This window comes from Corylus avellana, chromosome ca3 (assembly GCF_901000735.1).
Source record: "Corylus avellana chromosome ca3, CavTom2PMs-1.0".
Taxonomy (NCBI): Eukaryota; Viridiplantae; Streptophyta; class Magnoliopsida; order Fagales; family Betulaceae; genus Corylus; species Corylus avellana.
In genome coordinates, this window is record NC_081543.1 from 38,145,736 (window position 1) to 38,161,056 (window position 15,321).

At 34.9% G+C, this 15,321-nt stretch overlaps 2 protein-coding genes across 2 annotated transcripts; both read left to right on the forward strand.

Annotated features, from left to right (window-relative positions):
* The first annotated feature begins 2,724 nt into the window (after positions 1-2,724).
* On the forward strand, positions 2,725-9,608 carry LOC132173375 (glycerophosphodiester phosphodiesterase GDPDL3-like). Its single transcript, XM_059584860.1, has 9 exons — positions 2,725-2,985; positions 3,824-4,117; positions 4,454-4,569; positions 4,704-5,205; positions 5,987-6,025; positions 6,172-6,456; positions 7,256-7,398; positions 8,208-8,691; positions 8,997-9,608. Exons 1-9 carry the CDS (start codon positions 2,847-2,849, stop codon positions 9,299-9,301), a joined length of 2,307 nt encoding a protein of 768 aa, XP_059440843.1. The 5' UTR covers positions 2,725-2,846; the 3' UTR covers positions 9,302-9,608.
* Positions 9,609-11,487: 1,879 nt separating this feature from the next.
* Positions 11,488-14,245, forward strand: LOC132174588 (exopolygalacturonase-like). The gene is made up of 5 exons (XM_059586223.1): positions 11,488-11,536; positions 11,792-11,883; positions 12,063-12,377; positions 13,131-13,643; positions 14,018-14,245. Exons 1-5 carry the CDS (start codon positions 11,488-11,490, stop codon positions 14,243-14,245), a joined length of 1,197 nt encoding a protein of 398 aa, XP_059442206.1.
* Positions 14,246-15,321: the final 1,076 nt, after the last annotated feature.

A 15,321-nucleotide genomic window follows, 5' to 3' on the forward strand; every position in this document is an offset into this window, starting at 1 on the left:
AGTTTATGGCTCGGAGAGAGACTAATCCTGTTAGCCTTCTTGTTTTCTATTCAATGCACATCAAAAGAGTACTCTTTTTCCCCGGCAGATGGTCCCTCCTCCCACCCACTTGCGCTGCGAAAGTTATTTTTCTGTCTTTCCTTGCTGCTTCGGTGACAGAAATTGATGTTTGTGTGTGTCAGCGTTTGTAATTTATTTATTTTTCATTAAAATGAGAAAAAACAAAGCATTTTAGATTCCATTTTCTCTTAAGCTCATTTGAAAAGTACATGCTCACATAAATGATAGTTCGTTTATGTGATCAATTATTTTAAAATTTTCAATTAATAATAAATAATTTATATAATTATTTAATTAATATTTGGATATTGCTTTCTTAGATATAAGATCTAAAAACATGTAATTATTTATACTAGGTCGAAGGAAATTCATCGAAAAACTTTGTCCTTTAATTAAAATATGAGTAAATGATATAGGCAAACTTCAAACTCAAAACTTAACTTTAATATCATATAAAATCACTATTTGTTATAAAAACTTAAACCGATTTCTTGTTATGATATGAGTAAATTTGAAGTTGTTATGACTTTGTAAATGACTGGCATGTGCCATGTGGACTATTAATTACTCTTTTTCTTTTTCTTTTTTTTTTTTGAAAAAATATAATTCAACCCTTCAAATTATCATCTATTTTCATTTTAGTCTTATAATGTTCAAAAAGTGATAAAGTAACTTCCAAACTAGCAACTAGTTACAATTTGGTCACTTCGTTAGTCATTACCTTCAAATATGATGAAAAATTCAATATTGCGTTGTTTTGACAAGATTAAGTTACTAAAATACCATTTTGAAAAAAAAAAAAAAAAATCAATTTAGAAAATGCCTCCCAGAACCATGGGAGGTGGTCGGTGAGCCAACCCTAAACCACCATGTTTTTTTTTTTTTTTCCTTCAAAACGACATCGTTTTTGGGATTGCATTTTTTTAATTGATTTTTTTTTTCTTTTCAAAATGACATTTTAGTAACTTAACCTAAAAAATGCACTATTTTGCATTTTTCATCCTATTTGACGGTGTTGATTAACATAGTGGTCAAAATGTAACTTTTTGGTAGTTTGGGGGCTACTTTATCACTTTTTGAACATTAAGGGACTAAAATGAAATGTCTGGTAGTTTAGGGGGCTAAATTATATATATATATATATATATATATATATATATATATAAACAAAAAGGCAAGCGGATAAATTCAACTATAACTATTTTATCTGAACGTAATTATAGTAGTACATATTCGTTGGAAATTGCACAATAGTGATCTAGACGGTGAAAATTACATATGCTCTCTCAAGTATAGCTAAGCTATAGGCTTATAGCCCGTCCCAACCCTAATAAGACTTCAATAAAAATTAATGTAATTTACATTAATTAAGCATGAAGATTTTTATTGCAAAATTCAAATCATGCCTTAATATGCACCCAAAATGCACGGAAATATAAAAACATTGTTCTAAAATGATTGTGACATCAAAGATATTTATATTTTATATACATAATAATTCTCTAATATAACGTTCGCCGAAGTTGCAAAAGGCAGAGGATGCTGAATAGAAAGCTACTTTTGAAAGCTAAACCCGTTTACAAATTTGTTGTTACACATTGACTCCAATCTTTCATAGTCTATGCCCCCAAAATTAATTGGTTTTATGTGGCGGTGGGGTTCCTACGGTCCAACACTGAACGTAATCGTTTTGCGCGTTTTGGTGACATCATACCCTTGGTAGCCAAATCATGGGACGCCACGTTGGCCTCTGCCAGATTGTTGATGGCCACGTTGTGGGGCCTCTCTAGCTGTCATCCAATCAGAGGTTCGCCAAATTGGTGAACGGTGAACCCCTCCACAGGCCGGCTTGGGTTCCAGGCTCGAGCTAGGACTTGCAACATTGACTGATTCCGTCTCCGTGTCGTGTTGTTGGGTGAACTCCACCAAGACGTTGACACCTGTCGACTTCCGCAGTCCAGCTTCATTTGTTAATTTATTTTTTTTCTTTTCGAAATAAAAATATTAACCACACAAAATAAATAAAAAGGAAATGTTATAAAGGCCAATTATTTTGCCCGTCTAATTTTTACTTTTTTGGTTTTTTTTTTTAAATTTCAAAAAAATAAAAAAATGTCCAAAGCAACGAATGATCAAAGAACTCTATCATTTATGGTTCAATAGTTTATGGTTTTTTGGGATTATTTATGTGTTTATTGTCAGTTCGGTTATTTTGATTTTACTTTTTCATTTGTACTATCTTTTACGATTGAGTTTATTGTTAAGGCGTCGACTTCTTAGTTTAGTGTTACGTTAAAATCTGTTTATTATGTTATGAAAGCGTAATATTAAAAAAAAAAAAAAAAACTCAATGGTAAACACATGGAGGCTCCCTCTCCGAATCATTAATCCCTAAATAATTACGAATGTCCAAAGACTGTCGTTGACAAAGTCTCACATCAGAAACCGCTCGGCTCCTCAGGCAGGCTCGAGCCGCCTGTTTCAAAAATCCAAATAAATACGTTTTTTTTTTTTTATAAAAAAAATTATTGATTAAAATTTAAAGTTCTGTCCGAGTCAAAACAGTATACGTACGCGTAATTATAAGAGTGCTTGACACTAATCGGACAAATAAAAAAATAATGTAAAAAAAAGGGTTTATATATATTATATAAATGTAAATCCAGAGAGTCCAGCCTGAAAAGCTTCAGAGCTCACAAGTTCTCTCTCTCTCTCTCTCTCTCTAAGCGAAGTGAATCTGACACATTTTCCGATAAAACCTCATCGCCGGAGATTACCGAGTTTCGATGAGTTGCCGGCGAGCTTTTCCAGCAATGTGTAACTCACGCGGTGGGGCGCTCTTTCTTCTTCTGCTACACTCAGTAGTAGTAGCTCTGGTCTCGGCTCAGGGATCTAACAAGACCAGTCTCTGGCCTACACTTAGTGGTTTGTGTTCCGCTCAAACTCTCTTACTTTCTCTTTCTCTGTACTTTTCCTTTTTGAATTTTATACTTGGTTTTTTATTTTGATTTTCTGCTCGCTTATTTTCCGTCTGGTTTCCGAGAAAGTGAAGCAAATTGAAATTTTGTATCCTTATGTTTTTAGTTATTGAGCTTCATTTTGATCTCAAAATCTCGTCTAGTTCTCTTATTTATTTATTTATTTATTTTTACATTTATCTTAGCAGCCAAATGGAGGATTTTCTCTCTTATTTTCTGTTTGGTTGGCTGGTGGCTGAGAGAACTGTGGAAAATAAAAGGAAAAAAGAACGTGAAGCTTTTTTTTTTTTTTTTGGTCCTTTTTGCAATGAAATTGAAAACTCAGAGTTAAACTTAGATGATTTGTATTAACTAAAGTGAGGAATTTCCTAATACGTGAAAAATCTTGATTTTGAAATATTTGATGCGGAATAGCTAGATCCATCTTCCGCAAGAAAAAGAAAAAGAACAAAGAAAGAAAAAGAAAATCGTGTATTTTTAATTGCTGTAAATTTTCATTAATAATCTCACCGTGTAAGCAATAGTTTTGTTGGCTGGTTTATGATAACTTTCAACTGTGGTTCTGTTAGGTCCTACATGGAAGTAGAAGAAATTGACCAACTTTCTGATTTCAGAAACAGAAAAGAATGAAAATGATGCTGAGATGAGAGTGCATTTGCAATTGTTTTCTAAAACATTTCCTGAATTTAGACTCCTTTGATCAGGAAATGTTAGAAAGTCCGTTTGTGATTGTATTTGACCACATGTTCTGTGAGCTAACCGATATAATTATGCTTAATCTGTAGGTAAGCCGCCTTTGGTCATTGCACGTGGTGGGTTTTCGGGGCTATTTCCTGATTCCAGTTCAGTTGCCTATGCTTTTGCACAGCAGGTTAGTTTGCCCAATGTGATCTTATGGTGTGATGTGCAATTGACGAAGGATGGTACCGGGATTTGTGTGCCAGATGTCAAGCTCGAAAACTCTACAGACATTTCAGTTGTTTTCAAAAACAGGAATAAGGTTTACGATGTTAATGGAACCCCTACCTCAGGCTATTTTTCTTTGGATTTCACCCTCAAGGAGCTATCAAATGTCGTTCGTAAGTCTGAGTTTTCTTAATCCGATTTTTTCCTTCACATTTGGGAATGGTTACTTGGATGCACTGTGAACCAAATATGATGCTTTGATTGCCACATTTTTCTTTACAGATAGTTGGATATCATAATTGTTTAAAGCTATTCTTATGAAAGTAAGGAAATATGCGACTGAAAATGGACTATTAAGATGAACATATTACAAATGTTATTAGACTGATGCTCTCCCAAAAAAAAAAAAAAAACCAACATTGTTGTAGTGGTTATAAGGCTGTTTTGTTGCTTATTTAATATAATATTCTACATTAACAATTATTGCAAATTTCTCTGTTTCTAACCAGTAACTCAAGGCGTCTATTCTCGAACTAATAAGTTTGATGGCAATGGCTTCCAAATTCTCACTGTTCAAGATTTGGCTAAAGCATTTAAACCGTCAGGCTTATGGTTGAACATTCAGGTAAATGAAAGATCATAAACTGTGTCTGACGTTAAACTAGTATCTGCTCTTCTTGTAAGATGTTTCTCTAAACATGCTGGATCTGTCTTCTCAGCTTTCATTTTGACCAAACCTTTTGTTCTATACTTTTGCAGCATGATGCATTCTTCACAAAACACAATTTGAGTATGAGAAGCTACGTAATTTCTGTGTCAAAAAGTGTAATTGTTAATTATATTTCATCACCAGAGGTGAATTTCCTAAGAAGTATTACAGCACGATTTAATCCAAGAACAACAAAGCTAGTCTTTCGGTTTCTAGGACAAGATGAGACTGAGCCTTCATTGAACAAGACTTATGGTTCTCTCTTAAATAATCTTACATTTATCAAGACATTTGCCTCTGGAATTCTTGTTCCCAAGAGTTACATATGGCCTATGGATGAAGCTCTTTATTTACAACCTCATACATCTGTTGTCACGGATGCTCACAAAGAAGGGCTTGAAGTTTTTGCGTCAGATTTTACGAATGACGTTCCATTTAGCTTCAATCACAGTTATGATCCAGTAACTGAGTCCTTGTCTTTCATTGACAATGATGACTTCTCTGTTGATGGTCTGCTGACAGACTTCCCAATTACTCAATCAGTTGCTATAGGTAAGTTATTTTTTTCAGCTTGGTAGAAATAGAGTTCACCTAAATATCATGCATATGTACAAATTTTTAAGTTTTTGGTTCAATATGAAGTTTTTCTAACTGTTTTGATTTGTGCACCTTCTGAATAAAACTTGATTTGGCTACCTGAACCCCTTGACGGATGTATTGGATTTAGATCAAATCAACAGTGCTTCTAATTCCAACTTTGTTGGATCTGGCTACCAGGAACCTTTTATAGATTTTTCCTTGGCCTGTGTCTTGACCTTGTAGCACTACAATGTGAAATGATAGACTCATTCTTTGTTGCACTCATTTGATATCAGTGTGCATTTCTAGATCACCTTGAACGAATTTCTGTGAGCTATTTTGTTCTAAACTGGTACTATTTCTAGCTTCCTATGCATTCACAACTTATCCTAAATTTTCATGAGAAGTTAAATTTGGAAAACAGTTTACTCATTTTGGAAAGTTTTCAATTTCATTCTCAGACCTAGGACTGTCTTTAAGACAAATGTTCTTAATCAGGTTATTATGGAAGTCGAATGGATATTTATCTCATAGTATTTGCATGTGATTTCTTAAACTACATGCTACAATTGCATTTTCTAAGGATAGAAGCATTGAAATACCTTCGCATATGATTGCATGTTATTTTGTATGTCTTTTCACAGTAATGGCTTGATGAATCTGACATAACTAGTTGGTTTTATCATTAAATTACTGGCTGCTTGTTTCAGTAAATATTTTCTTCAAGATGCTGATCCCTCTTCTCATACTGCAGATTCCTTTGCTCACCTTGGCAAAAATGCTTCAACACAAGGTATATCACACTATTGCATAATAAAACCTTTGATTCTTTGTTGCTCATAACTGATTGATAATGTTGTCTTACTGTCTGTTCCTATGGCAATATTATTTTCAGAATATCATTGTTAAACTTTTTCTTTCACCTTGCTCGTTATCCAGCGAAGCTTCTTGTTATCTCTAGATATGGAGCAAGTGGAGATTACACTGGTTGTACAGACTTGGCATATAAGAAAGCTATTGATGATGGTGTAGATGTACTTGACTGTCCTGTTCAATTGACGAAGGATGGGACACCATTTTGCTTAAGCTCAATAAACCTGATAGATAGCACAACAGTTGCTCAATCACGTTTTAGCAGTCGTACAACAACTATTCCAGCGATTAAAGCTGGCACTGGAATCTTTACATTTAATCTGACATGGAGCGAGATTCAAACATTGACACGTAAGTAGAATTTGGTTCTCATTTACTCACTCTATGGTGTAATATTCCTCAACCCCCCTCCCGACACCCCCCAAAACCTAGAATCAATTAGCTGAAACCTTTCATGCTTTTGAAAATGTTAACTTCACAACGGCTTTTGTTACCGAGACATGAACATCCTTTTTTCTACCCAAATTATAACTGGTGGAAATGGTACTACCTTCTAATACACTTCAATTTTATGTGATTTACATGTAACTAGTGAAAATATTGTGACTTTATTTTCATCATTATTCTCTGCATTAAATGGATGATTATGGTTATATAGATTTTTATTAGTGAATCACACAGACCATGCAACTATGGGGTGAGGTATAATCAGCCAACACGTACAAATTGGCCTTAAACTCATTGAGAACCACCAATCCATACAAAATGTATATAAAAAATATGGGAGTTTTGAAGAAGAGTCAGAAAGTACATTTTTCTACTGCTTTTACAGGTTGAGGATATTAATCTGTTTCCTAACCTTTTGGGGTGCTGTATAACATTTTGGAAAACTTTTTATTTTATTTTTTATTTATATTTTTACCTTAGAAAAGGAGCACAAAGAATGACCGGAGTTGAGACACCCTAAGTCCTTATGCGTCGAGAGGTTCCCTTCTCATGATTCATCTGCTTTCCCTGTTTCAATATGTGCTGCTGCTGCATTTTGGTTCTCGGATTCTGTTGTATTTTTCTGAAGAGTAATAACTCGCAAATCAGTCTGGATTGTGTAATTAAATCCCAGTATTTATTTATTTTCTGTAAATTCCTGCAGCTTCAATAGCAAGCCCCTACTCGAAATACACATTGTTCCGGAATCCAAGGTTCAAAAATAATGGAAAGTTTCTAACATTGTCCGATTTTTTGGCCTTGTCAAAGGACGCAAGCACTCTTCATGGAGTCTTGATCAACATAGAGGTGAGTATTTGCCATGCCTATATTCAAAAAAAAAGATAAAGGGAGATTTTAAACCAAAAATCCATGATTGGTTATTTATTGGGGAGAGAGAGAGTGCCATGCCTATTGCAGCATAGCACCTTCCTAATGCCCAGGCAAGTGTAGTCTCCCCGTCCTACACAAATTGGATAATTACCAGTTGGGATGGCCCCAAAGAGTTGGCTGGATGCCAGTGCAGAGAGTTGAACTCGGGACCATGATGAGAAATCATGAGTTCGAGGAAACCCCTTGGAATTTTCAACTTTTGTCTTGGTAGAACTTATGTTTTCTTTCTTCTGTACTAATGTTGAATTGTTCAGAGTATTTTCCGGGGGGCGGGAGTGGTATGTAGCAATGGTTTTCAGTTGTTTACTCTCTGATTTTGCTAAGTCAATATGTTTCTGCATGTCTATATAACATTGCAAAATGTGTGTGAACTGTCGTGTCTGACATCTGCTTTCGGTCCATATTACCTGCCACATGCATTCCTTTTTCAAAATCTTGCTGACCAGTCCTTTCAAATCAAAATTTGTATCATTAGATGTAGTGCTTCAACAATTGGTTCCCCGCAACATTGTTGATGCCTTATCTACTGTGTACCCGCATCCTCATTTGTTTCAAACAAATAGAAAACTATGCTGCAATAATGCGGAAATTATTGTGTTTCATAATTGTCAAGAATGTGTGAATGTACATTATGCGCAGCATCAATTGAGAAATGAAGATTCTCCCTATCCTGACTCGACTATTTCTATTTATGATGCCATTTTAATCTGTTCTGTTTCTTTCAGCATGCGGCCTACCTTGCTGAGAATCTGGGATTAAGTGTAACTGATTTAGTACTCGATGGCTTGAGCAAAGCTGGCTATGATAATCTGACATCCCCAAAAGTTATGATTCAGTCCAGTAATAGCTCTGTTCTAATGAAATTCAAGGACAAACATAACTATGATCGTGTATACAAGGTTGACGAGAATATTCGTGATGCCTCCAACTCAGCTGTTGAGGACATAAAGAAATTTGCGACTGCTGTGGTTGTCGGCAAGGAGTCTGTCGTTCCTGAAAATCAAGCTTTCCTCACTGTTCTAACTGATACTGTATCGAAGCTACAATCGTTTAAGCTGCCTGTTTATGTAGAACTCTTCAGCAATGAGTTTGTGTCTCAAGCATGGGACTTCTTCTCAGACGCAACTGTGGAGATCAACTCATATTTCAAGGGATTCAAAGTTGATGGTATCATCACAGATTTCCCTAAGACGGCTGCCAGATACAAAAGTAAGTTGATACTTATCATTTGACGCTTTTTAATTAAATGATGCACAAAAGTAAGTTGATACTTATCATTTGACGCTTTTTAATTAAATGATGCACAAACACATCAAGCGTTTTGTGAATAACCTCGGTTAAGAATTGCATTGTCATTACTCCTATGTTTCTACACAATTTTGACACACTTCTACTAATCAATTCAGCTGTCCTATGAAGGGGTTTTTTTTATTATCTTTTGTGGGTTGGTCCTATAGAGCGCTATCCAGGTTTGTGTGTAGTTATTGATGCAACGGTGCTTCAATGTAATGCAGGAAATCGCTATATAGAAACGGCCATCAATGACACACCTGCTTACATGAGCACGGTTCAGCCTGGAAGTCTCATGCAACTCATCACTTCTGATTACCTGCCACCAGCTGAGGCCCCGTTCCCTCTCCTGTCAGAATCAGATGTAGCGGAGCCACCTTTGCCCAATGCTTCAGAAAAAACCCCAACTTCCGGCCCAAGTGGTGTACCTGCGGCAGTTCCTCCTTCGCCAAGCGGGCAGCCTAAGATTGTATCAGGCTTCCTCCTGCCATATCTGGCAATGCTCCTTGCTGCTCTTTTTCTAATTTGAACAATGTAGCATGCTCGCTCACTCATTATTTTGTGATCGTGTATTTTCCCATCTCTTTGCTTGGATTTCAAGTAGCTTGGAGCTTTCTTCCTTGCATGGCAGCAAGGCTAATCCAAATTTTTCCAGTCGAGTAGTGAATTCTTTTTGCGTCCAAACACTTTAGGCATGTTCATTCTTCCCCCTTGTAATTTGAAAATAATTTATTCGGGTCTGCAATTTGTATTTCTGTTTTGTAAAATATACACACGATTATTTTTTTGGTTTGCATTATGTACGAGTAATGGAGCCATGGAGGCATTGCATATCATTGTATTCTCTACTGTTTTTAGTAATTTAGACAGCAAATGTTACGAGTGTTTATGAGGCCTACCCTATCCAAGCAGAGGGGTGGGTCGGACTTCTAGCTGGCATGTCCATATTTCGTAGGTTGCTTGCCATAGAGCTGACCGCTGAGAGGCCACCAATTGTCAAAATCCCAAAGCAAAGTCGATGCATAACTAAAAGTTTTAAGGTAAAAAATAGGAAAAAAAAAAAGTTTGGAGGGAAAACTTTTCCCGGAACTGCCATGACTTTTGTAATGTTTTTTCAAGTTTAGAAGTTTGCAATATGGGTATCCCGTATCCGATTTATCAGTTTTTTTCAATCACTCTCCTGTGTTAGGATTTTTGGTTTATTCTTAAAGGAAGAAGCAAAAATGACCAAAATATTCTCATTTATAAAATAAAAAATAAAGGAAGAGAAAGAACCCCTCTAATTGCAAACTTTTCATTTTTCTTTTACCTTTCTAGATTTTTTTTTTTTTAAAAAAATTTAATTAATAATATATTTGCACTTTAATAAATTTTACAAAAGTATAAAGAACATTTCACTTGTTAGCTGTTTAAATTAATGAAAAAGCCTAATAATAGAGGGTATTGAAATGGACTCATACATCGGACACCTCACATTGCATGCAAAAAGCCAATAACAGTTCAGAGGATTAAATAAAGTTTTTCAAAGTTTTAAAAATGAGAAAAACACTATAAAGAAGAATTATAAAGTTTGGTAATTCTAATTTCTACTACCTTTTTTTTCTTATCTTTTTCTTTTGTAAATTAGGTCGGACAAAATTTGTCCACGCCCTTTGTCCTCCAATTTCTTATTAAACTAACAAGTTAAATTAAAAAATGTCAATTTAATAAATTGCTTTGGAGAAAACTTGGTCCAACTCGCTATACGTTTTTTTTTTTTTCCCTTTTCCAATGTAAATGAGTAAATGTGTCAATTATGAATAAGAAATGGAAACTTCCCATTTAATAAATGCAAAAATAAATCTCAAGTGAGAAATGTCTAATATAATTAATATGGAAAGTAGTGAGCGTTAGGTCAAAGCTCCCCAAAATGATCAAAGCCTCGCCGAATGATGTCATAAATATGCATTTAAGTTTAGAATTCAATAATACAAGGTCAATATCCTGAATATTCTCTCGTAAAAGGATCATATTCATGTATGGAATCCCATCTTATGGTAAGTGTTTTAAACTAGGAGAAATGCCTTGAATATTTCCTCATTATCAGCATATGTCAATGCTCCTCATGATTTTTCCATTTTCCACAAAAATTGCTAGATTTTCAGAAAAATCCCTAGATTTTTTCATTCTCTCTTTTCCATCCACTTTAATTTTATGGTACCATTATCTCACCTTAATGATGTGGCAGTACTAATCCGTCCTTAATTTTTTTTTTTTTGCTTTCCTTTTAGAATCAACTATTAGATATGTAGTTGTGCGGACATAAAAAAATAAAAAATAAAAAATAAAAAACTATTAGATATGTAGGACCCACATTTTCACTTATGTGAGTAGAATAAATTCAATGCTTGATTTTCAAAAGATGAGGTTGGAAAATGATGAAAGAATACTAAATAGCATTTCTTTTTTATTTTTTTAACTATGGTTTATTGGCATTGTCACATCACGAGTGTGGGATAGTAATAAAATAAAAGTATTGTTTTTAGCATTACCTGTTAAAGTTTGAGGCATCTAGCCTGAATTATTGAAAGTTTAAAATATGCTAATTAATCGGGGCAGTTTTTATTTTTTTTACAAATAAATTATTCGAAAGATGTATATTGGCGCCATTATAGATCCACTTAATCAAGTCATTTATTGTTTTTTTAAAAAGTAATAAAGTCATTTATGGTTATTATGGCTGCTAGTGTTCTTCACATGGAACATTGGCTGTTACCTAAATCAGGTTAATGCATTAAAGTCAAAAGGGATTTCGGTTTTAGGAGAAAATTGTTTTTGGCAAAGCAAGTGTATCAAATCATATTTACTATATAATCATAGGATTTGTATTTTCTTCCATTTATATCCATTAACACTCGCTATAAGAACCCAGAAACCATATCAAATTCAGCAAGACATTCAGTTAGTAGTGGTCAAAAAATAAAATCAAACATGTCTTCATTATCAGTTTTTCGTTTTGTTTGCTTCATGTTCTTGGTAGCATTGATCACTGAAGCTGGAGCTGCTGGGAAAATTGTTTTTGATGTGACGAAATATGGTGCCGTTGCCGATGGTATAACCGATAACAGTAAGGTAATTATAACGGTTTCAAAATATGCGATTTCGTCTGCGTTTTTAAAAATGTGAAGATCTTTTCACGTTTTTAAACGGTACCCATTGTCTGTTGCGTGAAAATGTGATCTTTTTGACGTTTTTTTAAAACACTTTTTGCAATTTTGTTTGAAAATAGTTTTGTCATTGTGTTTTTGCAGGTTTTTCAAAAGGTATTCAACAAAGCTTGTCAATCCGAAGGATACAATTCTGTCCTAATCCCAGACGGAAAATATATGCTGGGCCCAGTACAGTTTTCAGGCCCATGTAAGGGCCCAATGGCATTTATAATTAAAGGTGCCCTAATATCTCATACTGATGTTGGATCTTATGGTAGCAGATTGTACCATTGGATCACCTTCAATAGCATAGACCGGTTGGTAGTCGGCGGAGGTGGGTCGTTGGATGGCCGAGGTCCCTCTGCTTGGGCCCACAATACTTGCAGTAAAAGTAAAAGCTGCGTGCCTCTTCCCTCTGTAAGTGTTCTTGATTCAACATGCAAATCTTAAATTTGTCTGCCAAATGCTGTAGCCTATAATTATGGGCTTGTGTTATATAAATGGATCCGAATCCCAGCAACTGCTCTACCCGAATAAGGGGTGGCTTGCTCAAGACCTGCTTGGGCAGGCACGCCCTAGAAAAGTTCTCTCACATTTATTACCTAACAATTCTGAGTAACAAAATTGTTGGAGAAATGCTATTTGGTATGCTCATCTTTCTCATATTAAATGGTGGATTGAAAATGTCACTTCAGTGAAAAAATATAAGAGAAGAACAAAAGCATATAACATTTCTCAATAACATAACATTTTAATTCTATGGTACTCTTCCAGCATTCCTTGCAATTAGCTGCCTGATTTGCATGCAGATGAGACTCACCTTCCTTGAGCAGTATGGGGTGCAGTCCCACCTGCATGGCCGTAACCACCTTAGCCCTTGAAAAAAAAAATAGACCTTAAAAATTATTTTTGCCCCCCAAATATTATTTCTAAAAATTTTGCTTTCCAAACTAAAATTTCTAATTCTGCCCCTGCCCACCTGGCTAAGGCCAGTTGGGCCGTGTAGTCCTTACTGTCAGATTCAATTCGGACAGCTAATTGAAGGGAATTTTGATCTATGGTAAAAATTTTACAATTCTGTTTATGTGAATTAGGGTTTTTACTTTTTCTTGGGGCCATTTTATTGAACTATTGCTCATAAAAAATGTGTTTCCCTAATGCTTTTGACAGTCAATGGGATTCAATTACGTGAACAATTCACGGGTAACTCACCTGACATCAATCAATAGCATGGGTGTCCATATGAACCTTTATAGATGCTCCGGCATGAGATTTGATCACATTCATCTAATAGCGCCAGAAGACAGCCCCAACACCGACGGAATCCACATTGGGGAATCGACTCATATAGACATATCGACAGCGGTAATAGCCACCGGAGATGACTGCGTTTCCTTGAGCCCTGGTTGTTCAAGCATAAATGTTACAAATGTTTGGTGTGGCCCCGGCCATGGAATCAGTGTCGGAAGCCTCGGTCGGACGGCTAATGAAGAAGATGTCAATGGACTGACTGTGACTAACTGCACCTTCATCGGCACCCAGAATGGGTTGAGGGTCAAAACATGGGCTAGCTCTTTTGCAAGCAATGTCTTCGATCTTACCTTTCAACAAATTCATATGGAGGATGTCTATAATCCCATCATCATCGATCAACAATATTGCCCATATGACAATTGTCAAAAGGTACTTTCTTGTCTAACTAAGTGAGCATGCATGCATGCATTTAGGTTGTCGACCCCGCCGCTTATTTGGGCATATGAGTTTCATAGCCTCTTTTTTTAAGGTTCTGTATATATATATTTTAAAAAAATTTCAAACCCAAATAGTTGTGTCCATAAACTCACCATTTTGTTTTTTTTTTTATTTGGGTTAAAAAAATAATGTGAGGGGGTTTTTTTTACCATTATTTTTTTTTTAACCCAAAAAATATGGGTATTTTAGTAATTACATTGAAAGCATATGTGTTGTCAACGAACTAAGAAATATAAATAGTTATTTGATCCCACGTCTTCTATTTTTAATAATAGTTATTCATTTCATGTACTTTTTGTGTATAGGGTAACTCCCAAGTTCAGATTCGGAATGTAAAGTATATAAACATTAAGGGAACTTCGAGGTCAAAGATTGCAATTGCTCTAGAATGCAGCCGAAGTAAACCTTGTGAGAAGATTGAGCTCAGTGACATCGAACTCGTTTACTCCGGTACGGGAGGACCGGCATCTTCCTCGTGCAATAATGCCAATGGTGCTGCTTATGGTCCACAAAATCCACCCTCTTGCATATAGCAATCTGCTTTGGTGCTTGCAGACTAGCTAGCTTGAATTCTAACTAATGCAAGTATGATAATTTTAAACACACTATGTAGATTTGACACAGTTTTTCTCATTGACCCGTTATGTAAACAACCAGCCCTTTCTCTAATGAGGAGGAGCAAATAACTCTGTGATCCTAAAAACCAGAATGTTTTACAGGCTATTGAATCATGTATTGGTATCCAAAAATCTCTGCAAATTAATCAAGTTTGTATGGCTTTCATATATATATTCCTCTTCTGAAATCTTAGTAATAATTTTTTGTGGCAGGAAGCGTTTGGCATTGCAGTTTCATAGACAAAACTGTGATTTTAAACAAAATCGTAGAAAATAGATTGTTTGGAATTGTATTTTTAAAAAATTGCCACTTGAAAACGCAGAAAATTTGTATTTTTCAAATCATAGGTAAAAACTAAAAAGGTTTATTTATTTTTTAAAACACATAATTATAAAGGTTAAACTGCGATTTTGCTAAACATTTAATTGCATTTAAAAAAAATTATGTTTTCATATTAAGCATTTTAAAATTGTTGTTTTAAATCAAACTTAAATAGACGTAAGTGTTGGAAGGATGTTTATGTTTAATCCATGAAAACATAATGTCTTCATCAGAGAAAGAAACTTTCCCTTTTCTCCTTTCTTGGAGTTAAAAAGGAAAACAGATTAATATTAGGCTTGTCAATCAATGAAAATTTTTAGTATTTTTCAATTACATATTGACACGTGTCAAGAAATTGTAAAGAATTATTGATATAGTCACTTTTGGCTTACAGCCAACTCCCTGGATAATAAATAGTCCTTTTTAGGGATTCGATGAGTGGGTTTTTGCTGGTTTACACACTAAAGAGCAATTGGGTTTGGCTTTTGATTATTTTTCACCGAAGAAAGTAGCACCTTCCTTAATACAGGGCACTATAAGATCTTATAGTATTGACTAAATCATTAAACTTATCTCTTTTTTTTTTTAATTAATTTATTATATATATATATATATTTTATATGTTTTTATCAGAAGTGGTGATTTAATATAGTATTGTCACAAACATAAC

Bases quoted from the DNA above. Each gene is read 5' to 3' on its own strand.
- LOC132174588 (XM_059586223.1), top strand. From the start codon at position 11,488: ATGGCTGCTAGTGTTCTTCACATGGAACATTGGCTGTTACCTAAATCA. The intron at 11,884-12,062 runs GTAATTATAACG...GTGTTTTTGCAG, and splicing joins GTATAACCGATAACAGTAAG to GTTTTTCAAAAGGTATTCAA. The intron at 13,644-14,017 runs GTACTTTCTTGT...TTTTGTGTATAG, and splicing joins CATATGACAATTGTCAAAAG to GGTAACTCCCAAGTTCAGAT.
- LOC132173375 (XM_059584860.1), top strand. From the start codon at position 2,847: ATGAGTTGCCGGCGAGCTTTTCCAGCAATGTGTAACTCACGCGGTGGG. The intron at 5,206-5,986 runs GTAAGTTATTTT...CTCATACTGCAG, and splicing joins TACTCAATCAGTTGCTATAG to ATTCCTTTGCTCACCTTGGC. The intron at 6,026-6,171 runs GTATATCACACT...CTCGTTATCCAG, and splicing joins CAAAAATGCTTCAACACAAG to CGAAGCTTCTTGTTATCTCT.